This window comes from Balaenoptera acutorostrata, chromosome 15 (genome assembly GCF_949987535.1).
Source record: "Balaenoptera acutorostrata chromosome 15, mBalAcu1.1, whole genome shotgun sequence".
Taxonomy (NCBI): domain Eukaryota; kingdom Metazoa; phylum Chordata; class Mammalia; order Artiodactyla; family Balaenopteridae; genus Balaenoptera; species Balaenoptera acutorostrata.
Window position 1 is genome coordinate 39,277,872 of NC_080078.1, and position 15,274 is coordinate 39,293,145.

At 64.4% G+C, this 15,274-nt stretch overlaps 4 protein-coding genes across 28 annotated transcripts; 1 reads left to right on the forward strand and 3 right to left on the reverse strand.

The window, feature by feature from the left end:
* Window positions 1–3: 3 nt before the first annotated feature.
* Window positions 4–5,516, reverse strand: HAGHL (hydroxyacylglutathione hydrolase like). Of its 23 annotated transcripts, none has more exons than XM_057528761.1 (10): window positions 4,669–5,516; window positions 4,428–4,568; window positions 3,082–3,709; window positions 2,361–2,649; window positions 2,025–2,188; window positions 1,819–1,936; window positions 1,631–1,739; window positions 1,133–1,554; window positions 757–836; window positions 4–437 (listed from the first exon to the last, which is right to left on the reverse strand). In XM_057528761.1, the coding sequence occupies exons 4-10, from the start codon at window positions 2,568–2,570 to the stop codon at window positions 269–271; spliced, it is 1,272 nt and encodes a 423-aa protein (XP_057384744.1). In that variant the 5' UTR covers window positions 2,571–2,649; window positions 3,082–3,709; window positions 4,428–4,568; window positions 4,669–5,516; the 3' UTR covers window positions 4–268. The 23 variants fall into 23 exon arrangements, 21 of the variants coding, with proteins under 21 accessions (XP_057384744.1, XP_057384746.1, XP_057384756.1 ...); XM_057528763.1 differs by having other exon boundaries at window positions 4,308–4,568; XM_057528773.1 differs by lacking the exons at window positions 4,428–4,568; window positions 4,669–5,516 and having other exon boundaries at window positions 1,133–1,234; window positions 1,451–1,554; window positions 2,025–2,089; window positions 2,466–2,649; window positions 3,082–3,779.
* Window positions 3,936–7,600, forward strand: CCDC78 (coiled-coil domain containing 78). Its single transcript, XM_007181761.2, has 14 exons — window positions 3,936–4,006; window positions 4,242–4,361; window positions 4,450–4,536; window positions 4,732–4,884; window positions 4,965–5,021; window positions 5,146–5,213; window positions 5,339–5,417; window positions 5,505–5,630; window positions 5,838–6,025; window positions 6,092–6,263; window positions 6,385–6,428; window positions 7,138–7,204; window positions 7,280–7,380; window positions 7,489–7,600. Exons 1-14 carry the CDS (start codon window positions 3,947–3,949, stop codon window positions 7,598–7,600), a joined length of 1,434 nt encoding a protein of 477 aa, XP_007181823.2. The 5' UTR covers window positions 3,936–3,946.
* Window positions 7,601–7,713: 113 nt separating this feature from the next.
* ANTKMT (adenine nucleotide translocase lysine methyltransferase) lies at window positions 7,714–12,675 on the reverse strand. Of its 3 annotated transcripts, XM_007181763.2 has the most exons (6): window positions 9,228–12,675; window positions 8,914–9,077; window positions 8,597–8,701; window positions 8,357–8,497; window positions 8,095–8,145; window positions 7,714–7,965 (listed from the first exon to the last, which is right to left on the reverse strand). In XM_007181763.2, exons 2-6 carry the CDS (start codon window positions 9,073–9,075, stop codon window positions 7,744–7,746), a joined length of 681 nt encoding a protein of 226 aa, XP_007181825.2. In that variant the 5' UTR covers window positions 9,076–9,077; window positions 9,228–12,675; the 3' UTR covers window positions 7,714–7,743. The 3 variants fall into 3 exon arrangements, with proteins under 3 accessions (XP_007181825.2, XP_057384766.1, XP_007181826.2); XM_057528783.1 differs by lacking the exon at window positions 9,228–12,675 and having other exon boundaries at window positions 8,914–9,221; XM_007181764.2 differs by lacking the exons at window positions 8,095–8,145; window positions 9,228–12,675 and having other exon boundaries at window positions 8,914–9,221.
* A 64-nt stretch (window positions 12,676–12,739) lies between these two features.
* On the reverse strand, window positions 12,740–15,039 carry METRN (meteorin, glial cell differentiation regulator). Its single transcript, XM_057529466.1, has 4 exons — window positions 14,822–15,039; window positions 14,131–14,531; window positions 13,153–13,212; window positions 12,740–13,076 (listed from the first exon to the last, which is right to left on the reverse strand). The coding sequence occupies exons 1-4, from the start codon at window positions 14,917–14,919 to the stop codon at window positions 12,760–12,762; spliced, it is 876 nt and encodes a 291-aa protein (XP_057385449.1). The 5' UTR covers window positions 14,920–15,039; the 3' UTR covers window positions 12,740–12,759.
* Between the last annotated feature and the right edge of the window lie 235 nt (window positions 15,040–15,274).

The following is a 15,274-nucleotide window of genomic DNA, read 5'->3' on the forward strand; positions in this document are numbered from 1 at the left end:
CGGTTTCTCTTCAAGAGTGTTTATTTACCAGCATCAAAAAAGAGGCCTTTCAAAGCTTTATTCAAAGTTCAGGAGCCCTGTGCACCCCACTAGGCTAGTTCGCAAACACCCAGGTCTCAGGGCTCACTGTGGCCCAGAGAGGGGCCCCGGGTGTCCAACACCAGGAAAGGCCAGGGCGCCCACCCTCTAAGGCTGGGCAGGGCTGAGGAAGGCTCGATCCTCCTGTGGGCCAAGGGAGGAGGGGCGTGTGGCCCAGCCCACGTAGGGCTCACTTCGGCCGGGGCATGCTCAGGAGCCCCCACTGCAGCGCAAGGAGTGCCCGGGCCTGTGGCTGTAGCGGCTCAGCTGCCTGCTCAAAGCTCGCTCGCTCCCTGCAGAGCACTTCCAGGACTTCAGCTGGGGCGACCTTCCCTGTGAACTTGCACACAGGCTCCTCTCTGCGGGGAGAGGGGGTTCGATGGGAACCACTGGGCAAGCTGGACGTGGCAGTGGAAATGAAGCCACTGTTGGAGGGCACTTAAAGAGCAGCCTCTCCCTGGTGCCAGACAGCCCAGTAACCAGTCCCTTGACACCTCCCTCAGCATCCAAATGACTGCCAGGGAGGCCCAAAGGACAACAGTCTGGCCCCGTGCCAGCCTGTTCAGCAGTGCGGCCCCTGGGGAGGACACAGGTCCTCCCGACACGCACTGCCTCAGGCCCTGCCATGTGCTCCCCAGCCTGCCCCACAGGAGGGCCCGCACGCTGGCCAATACTCACGCCACCCTCAGGAAGGGGTTGTAAAGGAGCTCCTCGCCCAGGGTTGAGGGCACAGTGGGCACATCATCCTCATCCCTCTTCTGGAATGACCACAGGCCTTTGTCACAGCCTTGTCTGGCAGCTCCAGGCAGCTTGGCTCAGCTCACCAGTCTGGGGGCTTGAGCCTAGACCCTGAGGGCAGGCACTCATGGGCCAGACCTGCAGGCTGCCCAGCTCCCCTCCCTCACCAGTGGGAGCCTTGGCTGGCAGAATGCCCTGGGCCAAGCCAGGTCTGGTCACCCGGGTCGGTCATGGCAGACTCCCCTGCAGTGCCTCCCTGGTTCCAGTCCTACCCCACCCTCCAACCTTACCACTGAGAGGGGATGAGTGGTCACACCTTGGCCCACGATAGCTTGGCCTTCACGTGGTTGTTGCAAGGCTCCACTTTTTGTGCAAACTCGAGGTTGCCCAGTGTGTGCTCGTGACCACAGAACACCTTCTGGAGAAAGAAGGCACTTGGGGTGCACAGCACCACCATAGGCAGAGATGGGCAGAGACACTCACCCCAGTGGCGCGGCCCCTCCCCCCTCACCTGGTCCACCTGTCCCCACGGCTGACAAGCAGTCATCCTGAACCCTGGCATAAGGCAGGTGCAGAGCACACCGGTTATGTAGGAGGCTGGGCCCCATGAGAGGGTAAGGGGCAGGCTGCTCACTGTCTCAGGAGGCAGGGTGCCCAGGGTCTCCACCAAGCTGTGGTACATCTGCTGAGCTGTGGTCTCCAGGCGTGAGCCACAGCCGGCCACAGACAATGCGTCCCCTGGGGAGTTGGATGGGTCAGAGAAGGTGGATGGGGCAGAGGGATGTGGGGTGGGTAGGCGCAGGGCAGCCGGTACCCGAGAACACGGCGGGCGGGTCCAGACACTCATCTTCCCACAGGAAGTAGCTCATGTGGCCCGAGGTGTGGCCGGGCGTCAGGAGGCAGCGCACGTGGATGGCCCCAAACTATGGCAGAGGAGCAGGTGGGCCTGTAAGGTGGTTGGGCCCAGGGCGCTCTCCCCACCCCTCCTGAGTGCACGCTCACCCGCAGCTCCTCGCCATGTGCCAGCCTGCGGGTCAGTGCACAGATGCGCTCATCTGCGCCCAGCACCACCAGGCCAGGCAGCAGCCTCACCAGCTCCGTGTTGCCCTGGGCGTGGTCCCTGCGGGTGGGCGGAAGCAGGATCACATGGGGTCAGGGTAGGGTAGGGGTGACACCCTCCTGCCTCAGCCCGCCCTGATGGCACTCACCAGTGGTGATGGGTGGTCAGCACAGTGGTCAGTGATACCCCCTCCCGGCCCACGATCTCCAGCAGCTGAAAGGGATGGGAGTTAGGGAGATGCAGATGGTCCAGGTGGCTGCCTGTGTTGGGGCGCCAGGCCCGGGTGCACAGTGCCCCAGGCAGGGGATGGGCCTGGGGGTAGGGGAGATCCAGCAGACAATTACTGAGTGCCCAGCGCACAGTTTGGCACCGTACGCAAGGAAAAGAGACCCGAGATGGCTCTAACCTCAGAGGAGACCCAAGATAATCAAGAAACCCTAAACGCCAAATTATCAGAGATGAGAGAATAGGGGAAGAATCTGGCCTCGGCAGCGTAGTCTGGAGAGCCTCTCGGAGTGCGGACTGATGGTCGCGGCCTACGATGCCTGGGCCCACAGCTGTGCTCGCGCCGCCCAAAAGCTGCCCTCACCCTTTTGGGCACGGCCACGTCCACGGCCACAGCCTCTCGCGTGTGCTCCTCGATGACCAGGTACATGTAGTTGTCCTCAAGCACAGGGATGACTTTGACCTTCATGGTCGCAGAGCTCAGCCACCCCGCGCCTCCTGAGCCCCTTCCTCAGGGTGGGACTACCCTCTCCAGACCCTAGGCAGGGCTGTGCGTGGGAGGGGTCAGCTCCACAGACACGCTGGGGGCCAGGAAAGGAACCGCGCTCCCTGCTCCCGGACTTTCCCGAGGGCCCTTGAGGAATCCCAAGCTCCAGGCTTAAGTTGACCTGCAGCTGCGGGGACCAGTCTCTCACCAAGACTCAGCCCGCCGAAGGCCTCGCCCCCGGGCAACAGGCCACACCCCCGATGAGCCGCGCCCTCTTCCGGCTCCGCCCCCAGCCACGCCGTTGCCCCGGTAGGCCCCGCCTGTCTCCCAGGCTCCGCCCCCTCCCCAGGTGCCCTCCCGCCGCAGCCCGCCCCTGGACCAGCCCCTCTCCAGGCCCCGCCCCTCAACGTCCTTCCGCAGGCCCCGCCCTCCCCAGGCCCCCTCCCTCCGAAGTACGACCCCGACCCACCCCCTTTTCCGGTCGTCCACTCACCCCCGCGTGCTGCGCCAGCTAGTCGCAAGGACTGCCTGAAGGACAGCCGGACAAAGGCGGGCCTCGGGCGCCTGTCACGGGGCCTGGACGGAGCGCGCCGCTCACTCGGGCCGCCGCTAACGGCCCGCGCCGCTGAGGCGCCCGCCAGCCGGGCCGGCCTGGAACCTGCGCGCGCGGAGACCTGAGCACGGTGCACGGAGCACGCGCGTGCGCGGGAGGGAGCGCGTGCGTGCGCAGGAGGGAGCGCGTGCGTGCCCGAACGGGGCTGTGCGCACGTCTGGCCAGTCGCGCCCGGCGCTGCGGCGCCTCCTCCGCGAAGCCCTCCTGGCACCGGGCTGAGACAGTCCTCCTGAGTACCCCGGACCCGGATTGGGACGTCTGAGCCCGCTTCCGTTAGGCTGAGGGGTGCAGGGATCTGTCCAGTTTGTTTGCCTGCCCGTCCAGCGCTCAGCGTAGGGGCCTAATGAGTGTGCGAACCCACATGGTAGAGCAAAGCGCACTGTGTGAGGACAACAGTAACAGCAGCGGCATCTCCATACCATGCGCGCTGTCCCACACGTCCCCAGGCTGAGCCCTTCTATGAACTCGTGGTTCCATCCGCGTCCCTGATAAATGCTGGGGTGCCGATCTGCGTTTCCCAGATGAGGAAAAGGAAGCCGGAAAGAATGGATCACAAAATATGGAAGAAGTTGAGTTTGCACCCACCTCCCCAACGACTGAACTGTCCTGCCTGCCCTCGTGGGCGGGGCCCTGGGAGTCTCCTGGGGACAACAGAGGCCTTGGCAACACAAACCACTGTGTTGCAGCAACAGGCCAGTAGTCGAGGCGGCACCGGGCTTGGGGCAGCCCAGAGTCTTTTTTGCCTATGGAGTATGTGGCAGCCCCAGGCCCCAAGTCAGGGGCCCCACCTCGGGCCACCAAGAATGTGAGTCCTCCCAGGACGCTGCTGCTTCTGGGCTCGGGGATTCTCCCTGTTCCCTCAGAGACCAGGAGGGGTGTAGGTCCTCCCAGGACCTCAGCCTGATCCTGGCTGTGGGAGGGCCTGCCCCAGCTCTGCCAGGCTGAGGGTGTGGGGGTGGATGGCTGGTGGCTTCATGAGAGTGGAGGCCACAGCCCAGGTCTGAGACGCACCCGGGGGATGAGTGGTGGTGCCTCCCTAGGTTCTGCCGCGGGCCGAGACCTGGCTGCCAGGAGTCCCTGGGGGTGCCCCAACCTGGGCCACCAACCTTGAGACAGAGGTTCACTCAGATCTAGAGCTGAGTGAGGAGCAGCAGCTGCAGGTGGGTGTGGGGGCCCTCGGGCACTGGCAGGAGGGAGGGCATCCCCAGGGCCCCACAGGCCCCCACCTCTCATCCTGGCCATCCACAGGTCTGCAAGGAGCTGGTGGACCTGCAGATCAAAACCCATCGCCTGAAGGAGCAACACGAGGCTGAAATCTTCGAGCTGAAGAGTGAGGTGGGCACTGATGTGTGCCTACGTGTGCCAGCCTGAGGGCATGGGGGGAGGGTGCACACTTAGTGCCAGAACTGTGAGGGGTGCAGGTGTGCCCCATGTGACTGTGCACATGCAGTGTCTGCGAGTCCCCACCTGTCCTGTGTGTGCTGTGTCCCTGTGGATGCCCAGATGGATGATGACCTGGTCACCCCGCAGGTCCTGTGGCTGGAGAGCCGGGTGCTGGAGCTAGAGCTGCACGGAGAGCAGGCAGCCCCAGCAGAAGCTGATCCGGGGCACCACCAGGCACTGGCACAGGAGCTTGGGCACAAGGCCTGGGGGCAGGGACACTCCGACCACCACAGACTCCAGGTCACCATGAGCGCATGGGTGGAAGCTAAACAGGGGTCCAGCAGGGGAACAGTGAGGCTGAGACCGGCTCTTCTGTGCAGGCACAGCCCAAGGACTTCCTGACCCCTGAGAACAAGCAGCAGAAGCTGGGGGATGGTGTGAGTGTGCAGCCACCTAGCCCGGGAATCTGTTGAAGTTTCTCCCAGCCCAGGGTGGAGGTGGGGCAGTGCAGGGGGCCCAGAGCTTGGGCTCTCACCTAGCCAGCCCTTGTGTACCCCACAGCCGCAGGGAGAAGTAAATCGGGCGCCAGAGCAGCACAGGGCTCGGCAGCAGGCACTGGAGACACGTGTGTGAGTGACTGCCTCACCTGGGACAGGAGGGCCCAGCAGGGCACAGTGAGCAAAGGAGCTGTTCTTAAGGGGCAGAAGGAGTCACCTGCCCTGGGCCCGGCTAAGCCTCGTACCCATGTCTGCAGGGCAGCCCTGGGCTGGCAGCTGCAGGGAGCCCAGGAGGAGGCCAAGACAGCTGGGCAGCAACTGGCTGCACAAGCCTTGGTGAGGCCCACCCCTATGTGCTTTGAGGTCTGGCTCAGCAAAGGTCCACCTTGCAGGACATAAATTCAGGGCCATCTCCACCCCCAGCTATTGTCTGCCTGCCGGGGCCAGCTCCACCAGGCTGAAGCAGAGAACGCCCAGCTGCAGCTGCAACTCAAGAAGCTGAACGAGGAGTACGCCATCCGACTGCAGCACTGCGCCCGAGCCGTGGCTGTGAGCACTGGGCCGGTTGGCCCTGTGTTGAGTGGGAGGCCTCTGGTCCTGGGGAGCCCGAGTCTGGCCTGGGTGTGCTAGACCACTTCAGAGAGACTCTGACCTTGGAGACTTCAGGCCCACCCAGCATACTGTCGTCAGACCAGCTCCATGGAGGGAATTGGGGGGAGGTGTGGACCCGCCCCAGCCCGGCCCTATCTCCTCCAGGGGTATGCAGATGGTGCAGGCCCAAAGCCTGCATCCACAGCCCTTCGGACATTCCTGGAAACCACTCTGGAGGACATTCGGGGGGCGCATCACAGCCGTGAGCAACAGCTGGCCCGGGCTGCTCGCACCTACCGCAAGCGCCTGGCAGATCTGAGCCGGAGGCACGAGGAGCTGCTGGCTGCCCAGAGGTGGGCCCCTCCCTGAGCTGGGCACCTGGGGTGGAATGGCTCTAGGTGACCTGGTGCGGGGCTTAGTGTGCAACAGGTGCTGGTGGATCCCAATGGGGCACCCAGGACCCCCAAGGCTACCTCTGGTGCAGCCACCTCAGACATGGAGCCGCCACCCCTGCACACGGTCACCAAATTCGGCCACCTGAGGGAGGACCAGGCTAGGCTGGAGAAGCAGCTCCAGAAGCTCCGGGCCCAGGTGACACCTCCCTGCTGCCCCACAACTCACCCCAGGACCCATCCCAGGCTCAGCAAAGCCCCAACCCCAGGGCCTCTGAGCAGCCTGCCTCATTCAGCAACCGCTGCTCTTGTTCCCACAGAAAGAACCCAGTGAAGCCTCTCAGGGGGGCCCATTAGAGCCACAGTGAGTACCTGGTGTGGGTGCTGCGGAGACCCATTCATTTATCCTATGAACTAACTGCTTAGAGGGGTTCTGGTTGCTGCAGTGAACAAGGTGGCCCATCTGTATTCTCGAGTCTCGGTCTGCTTATGAGATGCTAATAATTGCAGAAAAACCAACTGCCTGGAGAGAGGAGGGACTATCCTCCTGGATGGGAGGGGGCTACCCTTGAATGGGAGGGTCAGGGAGAGACCCCAAAGAAAGGACACTTCAGCTGAGACTCGGAGGACCCATAGCTGAAGACCTGTGGTGGCATGGACGGTAGAAGTCTTGACCCCAGAGCAAGGCAGGAGCAGGCTACCTGGTGACCTTCACAGCCTTTGCCTCTGCACCTTCTGCAGTGGGCAGAAGCTGGGACAAGTCGCCTGCCTGGGGTTTTGGGAAACCCCCCAGCATGGGGGGAGGCCCCCCCCATAAGCATCCTTACAGACACTGGGGTCACTGTCCCAGCTGGCCTTGTGGCTTAGCTTTCCCTGAGTGGCCAGTGGCTGCCCCCATGCACAGATGATTCCAAGCCTCACAGGGCCCATAGTGGAAAGGCAGCCCTATACTGTCCCAAACTCGCTCCCAGCAGGCACCTCAAGGACCTAGGGGCCCTGACTTGAGCAGGGTCATTGGTCAACAGCTGGGTCCATGCCAGCTTTCACGCCCACCCCTCCTCCTCCCCTCACAGGGGCCTGGAAGCTGCATCCTGGGCCCAGATCCGCCAGAAGCTACAGGACTTTTCCCGTGGCACCCAGGTAGTGGGCAAAGCCTGGCCAGAGGCCCCTCCTCACACTGTGCCCAGGCTCATGGCTTATGTTCCCCCATTCCAGGCAGAGCTAGAAAGGGAGAGAGCACAGCTTCTAGTCCGAGCCATGATAGCTGAGGAGCAACTTTCTGAGCTACAAGAGTACGTGGACCAGCACCTGGGCAGGTGGGCTCTAGAGGTGGGCTGGGTAAGACCCAAGGACCTCAGTCCCAGGCACTAGCAGCAGGGCTTGTCCACAGCCCGGTGGTGACTATGCCTAGTTTCTCTGAGCAGGTACAAGCAGGAGATCCTGAGGCTGAGGAAGCTGGTGGGTACAGGGAACCCCTGGAAAGCGGGGGCCACACCTCCAGCCAAGCTGCAGCACCCAAGGACCTGCAGCCGTTAGCTGGTCAACAGATAAACTTGGAGCAGAACTCTTCACAGCCAGCATGGAGCCCGCCCCACAGCACCCCCTTGGGAGATCATTCCACCCAGCTCTCCACCCAACAAAAATCAGGCTGGAACCCACTGAGTCTTTATTGTGTCCAGTCAGCCAACCTGAGAATTGGGGGCTCCAGGTACGGAGGCAGAACTAGGCCCTGGGACAGCCTGCCCAGCCGGCCCACCACTGTGGACATCATAGGCCCAGACGCGGTCCAGGCCCTCACCCAGTACAGCCACAGGTTGCCAGGTGGGGAGGGGGAAGCGCCCAGACACCACTCGGGCTCCTGCAGGCAACTCTGCCTGTAACTTGTCCTCCAGCAGTGGGAGCTATGGGAGAGAGGGGAGGTTGGGGTGGGCAGGGTGGAACACAGCTCCCCCTACCCAGCTCCTCCAGGCCCAGCACCTACAATGGGGATGGCTCGGGCCTCCCATGGGGTCAGCAAACCCCAGACCTACCACGCTAGGAGCCAGGAACACAGACACATTGTGGCAGTCCCTCAGGCTCACCTGCAGGAAGAGGAAATCACCCCAGCAGGGATTGGGGCCCCAGCAGGGAAAGAGGCTTGGTGGGCATGGGGTAACTGCAGCTTCCAAGTCCCAGCTCCAGCCTGCCCAGGTGGCAGAGGTGCCTGGCACTGTCAGCAGGGTGGCCAAGCTAGAACTGGAAGCATGGAGATCAGGGGTGGGGTCTGAGGGGGTCCAGGACTCCCTGGATTACCTTCCAGAGGTTCTCACGGCGGTAGCTGACATTGCCCACACATCCTGCCCTCCAGGCATGCAGCCACGCCAGCCCCACCAGCCACGGGTTCAGCTCATAGCCCACAGCTGGGCGGAGACCGCACTTGTGGGCAGCCAGCACCTGTGGGCACAAAGAGCGTCAGAACCAACAGATGGGGAGGTGCGCTCACGGGAGGGGTCAGCAAAGACATTCCCCAACACACACGAACACGGTCCTTACAATCCTGCCATCGCCAGAGCCCAGGTCCACCATCTTTCCTGGACGGCCTCGCAGCAACGACAACACGTGCTCCACCTGCCTGGCACTCGCGCCAACATAAGGCACCTGTACAAGGAAGCAGTGGGGACTGTGAGGGTGGGGGGCCTGCCTCCTGGGCTTCCTTTCTTAGAGTGGCCTGTCCGGTCCTACCTAAAGGAGGTCCCAACCCACAGCCCTGGAGTAGCTGCGCTCTCCCGCTTAGCGCCACACTCCAGGCCCCACCCCCAGCCCGGGCCCGCCCAGCCGGCAGCTGGTCCCCACACCCCTTGGCCCAGCACCTGCAGCCGCAGCGGCACGCGGCGGAAGCCCGGCTGCAGCAGCAGTGCCCACACGGCGTAGGCGACCAGGCCCGAGCCCGCCGCCACCTGCAGCAGCTCCAACGCGCCTAGCCGCCGCTCGCGCAGCTCCGTCAACGCCTCGGCCGGGTCGTCCTGCTCCATGGCTGCGGGAGAGCGGCTCAGGGTCGCCCCACCTCAAGGCCCCTCCCCGCCTCAGGTCCGAGATCCTCATGCCCCGGCCCGGACCTGGAGAGGGCCGTCCTCCCCACCGCCCCCGGCCTGCGCAGCGCCCCTCCTTCCCGCTCCGCGCCTACCAGACCCGCGGCGCCGCGCCGGAAGAGGCGGCCGCGGCGAGACACCGGAAGCGGCCGGGAGAGCCTGAGCGGCTGGTCCGCTCGCGTTCCGCTCCGTCCGGGTCCAGGGACCCTCCCGCGGGTTCCGGACCGCGGAGCCCTGGGGTCCGGGGCTACCCTCGCGGGTTCTGGCCGCACAGCATCCTGCCTGTAGCCCGCGTCGCTCAGCTTCGTTGGCCCACGCCGCGGATGGTTGCTGCGGGCCTGTCCTGGGCGCTGCGGACCCCTGGGGCTGCACATCCCAGCGCGGGGAGACGCCCGAGGGAAGCGGTGCCGTGGATCCAGTTAACCGGCAGCGGAGGCCCGTGCGGTGTGGCTGGAGCCCAGGGGCGGCGGTCAGCCCGGGGGCAAGGGCTCACCGGGGAGACGCCGTCCCGCACACCCCGATAGCCAGCCAAGCCCAGGAGCAGTCGCGGGGAGGCCACCCGGGCCCCTCCCACGGCTGAAGGCAGTTAGCCCGAGTGCGCAGGAAACGCAGGATGCGCAGGGTTCGGCGGGGGTGGTGGGAGTTTGAGCTTGGCTGAGGGGCAGGGCGGAGGGGGTTGATAAGGAGAAATTTAGCAGAACCGAGAAGACATGCTGGCTCTCTCTGAGCGTCATGGGAGGGGAGCCGGATGTGAGGTGCTGGGCGCTCTGGCAGCTGGCCCAGTCAGGGGGATGGGAGGAAGAGCCCCAGGAGCTGGGGAGACCACCTTCCTTCTCCAGAAAATGTCACACACACGAAGAAAGATTGAGTTCCCGGAAGTGACCTGATGAAGCCTGGGAATGGGAGAGGCAAGTGGGGGAACAGAGCCAGGACCCCCTCCTCACCCAACCCTGAGGCCAAACGTCCTTGAGTGGCAGAGACTTGTCTGCACACAGGGCCTGGGCTGGCTCCTCATCCATCCACGCCATCGGTCAGGAGGGACGGAGGCTGCTTCAGACAATGCAGGCATACTGGAGACCACTGCCCCCATCCCCAAGTGCAGACTGCCGCACACTTGGCCCCAGCTGCCTCCACTTGGGAAAGACAGGTGTTCCTGTGGCAGGAAACCCTGGTGCCCTGCTCCCAAGACCCGAGCACTGGAGAGGAGGAGGGCTGCTCCCCACCCCCATCTCAGAACCTCCTGTCTCCTTCCTGGCTGTCACTGGGCCCTCCCCATAAAAGGAGGATGTGCACTGGGCTTACACAGCATCCCATTCTTGTCTCTTTTGTTCCTTGTATTATTCCTGGTGCCTAGAGCAGCACCTGGTACCTAGAAGAAACTCAGTAGAAGCTGGTCGACTGAATGAAGGCACCTACCCTGACTCCCCAGTGTGCACACCCAAAAGTCCCTCACCTTCACACCTGCACCCTGCTCCTCACCTTTGGGCACTGGGCACTCGAGTGCATACCTGTGTGAGTGCACATGCCCAGAGGTGCCCCAGAGGCACCTGCTCCCATAGCCCCAGCCCTCATGCTCACCCACACCGTTTCCCCTTGGCCACTCCCCTGTGGGCAGGCATGAAGCCCCTGGCCCAAGCCTTCCAGGCTCCTCCCAGAGCACTCTGGGGCTCCTCTGGCCCTGTCAGCCACACCCACTTCTGCCCTTTCTGCTCCTTTTGCTGGTTGCAAAGCCAACACCTTCTCTGGAGGAGGGTGTGTGCATAGGAGGCGCTTCCTGGGGCAGGTGGGCAGAGGCCAGTGTCCAGCCTAGGGCCCAGCCCAGAGAAGATGCCCTACATTTTTCTGGACAGATGGTCCCAGAGGTAGTCCACAGTGACCACACTGGGTGTGGCCATGGGCCTCTGTCCAAACAAGGCTGTGGGGAGCTGGCCAGAGAATTAGGGCAAGAGCCAAGGGTGAGGTGCTCCTCAGCACTGGAGGGGAAACCCTCCTCGGGTCGGGGTCTGCATGGGCAGTGCAAAAGCCTCCCAAGATGGAGAGGAGGATGGCAGGAGAGCACACTCACCTCCTCCTCTTCTGGTCTCTACTGAGATAATCCGTGGTGGGGGGAGGGGGAAACAGGGTTACAACGGTCTGCAGTCCAGGAGAGAGGTCCAGGCTAGAGATCCAAATGTGGGGTCATCAGCATGTTGATGGTATTTAAAGCCAGAAGGCTGGCCCAGTTCTCCAATGAGGGAATGTCGAAATGTGCGTGGAGAGGAGGTCTGGTGCCTGAGCTCTGAACAATCCATGCGTGCCAGTTTGAGTTTGGGGATGCGAAAGGGCACAGCAAGGAGCCTCAGGAACAGCAGACGGTGGGAGGAGCCCAGGGGAGCCTACCATCCAGGGTGACTATGCTCCCACCCACAATTCTCACCAGTCCCCACAGCAAGGGGCCCGTCCAAGTGAAAGGACTGCGTACCCGACACGAGTGTAGCCTTAGACAGCCCGCCCCACGGAAACTCCAGGGCAGCCACTGGAGTGATGCAGTGTCCACACAGGGTGTGGCCACATGAGGTACCTATATCAGCCAAATCTGGCAGAAGTGGCCCTGTGTATCCTTGTTCCTCTCCCAGCCTCAGTTCCTGCCTGCGGGATGGCGGGGCCCCTTCTCCAGTGAGGGCTGCCAGGCAGAGATGGGAAGTTGTTTCTGGGACTCAGCCCAGGCACCCCACCAGACCTGAGCTGTGGCCCTCTTTCCCAGGAGCTGTGGGGCTGGGTCAGCAGAGTCAGCTCCCTCTGGGTTCAGTAGTCCCACGTGCACCCCCATCCTGGGGCCTTTCAGCCTCAGGACCGTCAGCTTTGTCCAGACTGCGCTGGCCCTTTATGTGGCTGAGGCTGGAGAGGAAGGCGGGGGCAGCGACAATGAGGCCAGTGGCGGGAAACGGTCCTTAGAGACCCCATTGTGTGCCCCTGCCCACTAGAAATGGGCAACAGGCAGGACCCTGCAGAAGAGACCCCACAGCCGTCAGGATGCTGGGCACGTTGCAGGGGCCTGTGGACAGAGGGGCCCATTCTTCCCCAGGGGCAGAGTGGGGCCAGGATGATTCTGCTGGGCTTGCAGCGAACCATGCAGGGAAGTCGGTGGCCCGCCAGATTGCAGCCCCTTCCCTCAGGTTGGGAGTGGTGTCGCCTGCCTCCCCCTACAAGGGCCTCCACCCACCTCAGACCTTGGGTGTTATGGCCCCCTTTCCACTCCCACTCTGAGCAGTGGAATCACCTGGCATTGGGGGCAGCAGAGCTGAGGGTGACGTGAGTGGGGGGGTCCCTGCATGCCCCCACCCAGCAGCAGCCCCTCTCCAGGGCGTGGGCTGGGTGGCCTTAGACATGGCACCACTGTCCCAGAGCCTCAGTCTCTGACTCTATGAAGCGGGAACTGGGCAGTGCCAGGGGCTGTGGGAGAATAAAGTGAAGTGAGGCAGGCCCAGGGCTGGGCTCAGGCACGAGCACCCGATGCACATTGGCTAATGCAAGCAGCGTTCTTATTGGTTATTGCTATTACCTCGGAAGCAGTTGGTACTGTGATGCCATCTGGAGGCCACCCCCCCCTCCCACCCCCCGCTCCCCAGCACCCTGCTCCCAGGCCCCTCAGTCCAGCACCACCTCACAGGGGTGGAGGTGGTCAGCATGGGCAGCCGTGTAGGCACGGCTGAATTCCTGGAAGCGGGGTGCACAGCCCAGCCAGGCCTCACCAAAGCGGCTCCAGCCCATGAAGAGGAAGGTGCCAGGGCCAGGGTGGACGCCACAGTGCAGTGGGGTGCGAATGGAGGCCTGCGCCTGTCCCCCAGGGCCCCCCACCCGGAATAGCGGCAATGTCTGGCGAAGGACACGGGCGGCGGCCACGGTGATAACAGACTCCTGCAGCTCTGTGTCGTGGGCAACCCCGTGGATGGTTCCATGGATCACTGTGGGGACACATGTTGGCCAGTGGCATTCAGGGGAAGGCAGGCCCCTGGCTCGCCCCACAGGGGGGACACTCACCAAAGTCGCTGGTGCACACGGCCAAGAGGAGCTCGGCATCACTGCAGGGTCTGCAGGCACCTGGCATGCAGGGGAGGTCATGAGTGGAGGCCCTGCCCTCTCCAGGACTACCCGAGCCCTCCCCCAGCTGGACACAGGATAGAGAGGGCAAGCTACCAGACCCCCCTCAGGGCCTGATGGCAACTGGGGAGTCTCAGGGACCATGTGTACACACCCTGAAGACACCCTGTACTTGGAGTGACACTGCAGGCTCGTGCATGCATCACACACACGCACAGACATGAGCCTGGGGGCTGTGCCCAGCATGCAGGCACAAAGACCCACCGAGCTGGAGCTCAAGGGTCTGGGTGCACGAGGCACACGCTCTCGCACACCCATCTCCAGGCAGCACCAGCAGGCAGTAACCCCTTGGTCTCCCAGAGCTGCTTCCTGGGGCCCAAAGTCACCGGCCCAGCCCACGTGGCAGGAGGTTATGGTGGATTCGAGGGTCAGGAGACAGAGCAGAGACCCCCATCCCCTGTGAGGTTAGGCTCCAAGCTCCAGGAGAGCAAAAAGCTGGGCCTGGTGCCCTGCCGGGAGGCGGGGCTGCATCTCCATGGTGACCGGGCTCACAGTGGACTTCTGTTGTACTGGGCTGGGGGAGGGGAGGGAGGTCACCGCTGGGCCAGGGAGCCCTGGACAGCTTTGGCCGTCATCCCCTCCCCCAACCCTTCAGGGACCACGGGCCCGGGTTGCCCTGCCCGGCCTCCCCTTCCGGGATTCTGCCCTCTGTCAGCAATTTCCCTAACCCGCAAGGTAAGGGCTTGCCCCTCCCCGCCCCCCACCTGTCCTGGCGCTGCTACTCACTAGCTGTGTGCCTTTGACAGGCTGCCTCGGTTTCTCCCTCTATGCACTGGGGAGGACAGGCAGCTTTCCACCCAGCGAGGCCAGGGAGCGACTGCACAACTCCCACCCGTCCCCACCCAGACCTGCACTCACCATCCGCACTGAGGCCGTGGGCCTGCGGAGGCAGCTCTGGACGCCCGTCCTCCCGAAGTTCGAAACGGAAGGATGCCACGCGACGGCTGATGTCGGGATGCGGGGTGGCCTGCAGGAAGAGGGCCCGGCGCTCGCGGGGACCCCAGCGCACGCATCGGCCCCCGGCCGGGCCTGGGCCCTCAGCCAGCAGCAGCTCCAGCACGCCGCCTGCCCGCTCCGCGAAGACTTGGGCGCCTGCGAAGGGCCGCGCCGGCCGCAGGCAGGCGGTGCCGGGCCGCGCGCCGGGGTCGGAGCCGCCCAGGGTGAGGCGCAGCGCCCCGGCCGGGTACAGCCACTCGATCCCGCCCTCCGCACAGACCAGGGCGAGCTGTCCCACGCTGCCGGGCTCCTGGGTCAGGCCGCTGCGGACCGGACGGGCGGTGTTGAGGCGGGCGGCCGGCGTCCACACCCGGCCAGCCCGCTTCCCCTGCACCCTCTCCCCGCAGCCATCAACAGCTGCGTCCACTTTGTGGAGAAGGAAACTGAGGCCCAGCGTTCTGGGACTCGGCGGGGGGCGGAGAGGGCAAGGATTCGGTGCCGGGACGGAGCGCCCCCATCCCAAAGGGCTGGCGACACATCTTCCAGCCCCCTTCTAAGGGGCGCGCAGAGTCCCAGGGGGTTGGCCCGCGCGGGGTTCCAGTGGGGCTCGTACCTGCCCCTCCAGCTGCAGCGGTCCTCCGAGTAGCCGGCGCGGGCGGCCGTGGCCAAGAGGCCGAAGCAAAGCGCGCAGAGCAGCGCCGGGGGCGGCATGGCGCGCGGGGACACGCGGGGGCGCGGCGGGAGCAGCCGGGGCGTTGGCCCCAGCCCCGCGCAGCCCCCACCGCCCGCGCCTGCCAGCCGCCCACCCGGCCGGGAGCCTGGAAGCTGCCGGGAGGCAGTGGGCGGGCCGAGAGGCCAATCGCGCCGCGGTGCCCGAACTTTCCACCAATTGCAGCGGCGCTCTCGGGGGTGGGAGGACCAGCCCGTGGCCCAGGAGGCGCTGGGGAGGGGGTCCACGGCCGGACGTGTTCCGTGTCACCTCCTCGAGGTACCCCCCTACTTCCCCCCCCCCACCCCCGCCTCCAGCCTCGCCTTGCTTGCCGTCCTGGTCGGGCCACTGTCCTCC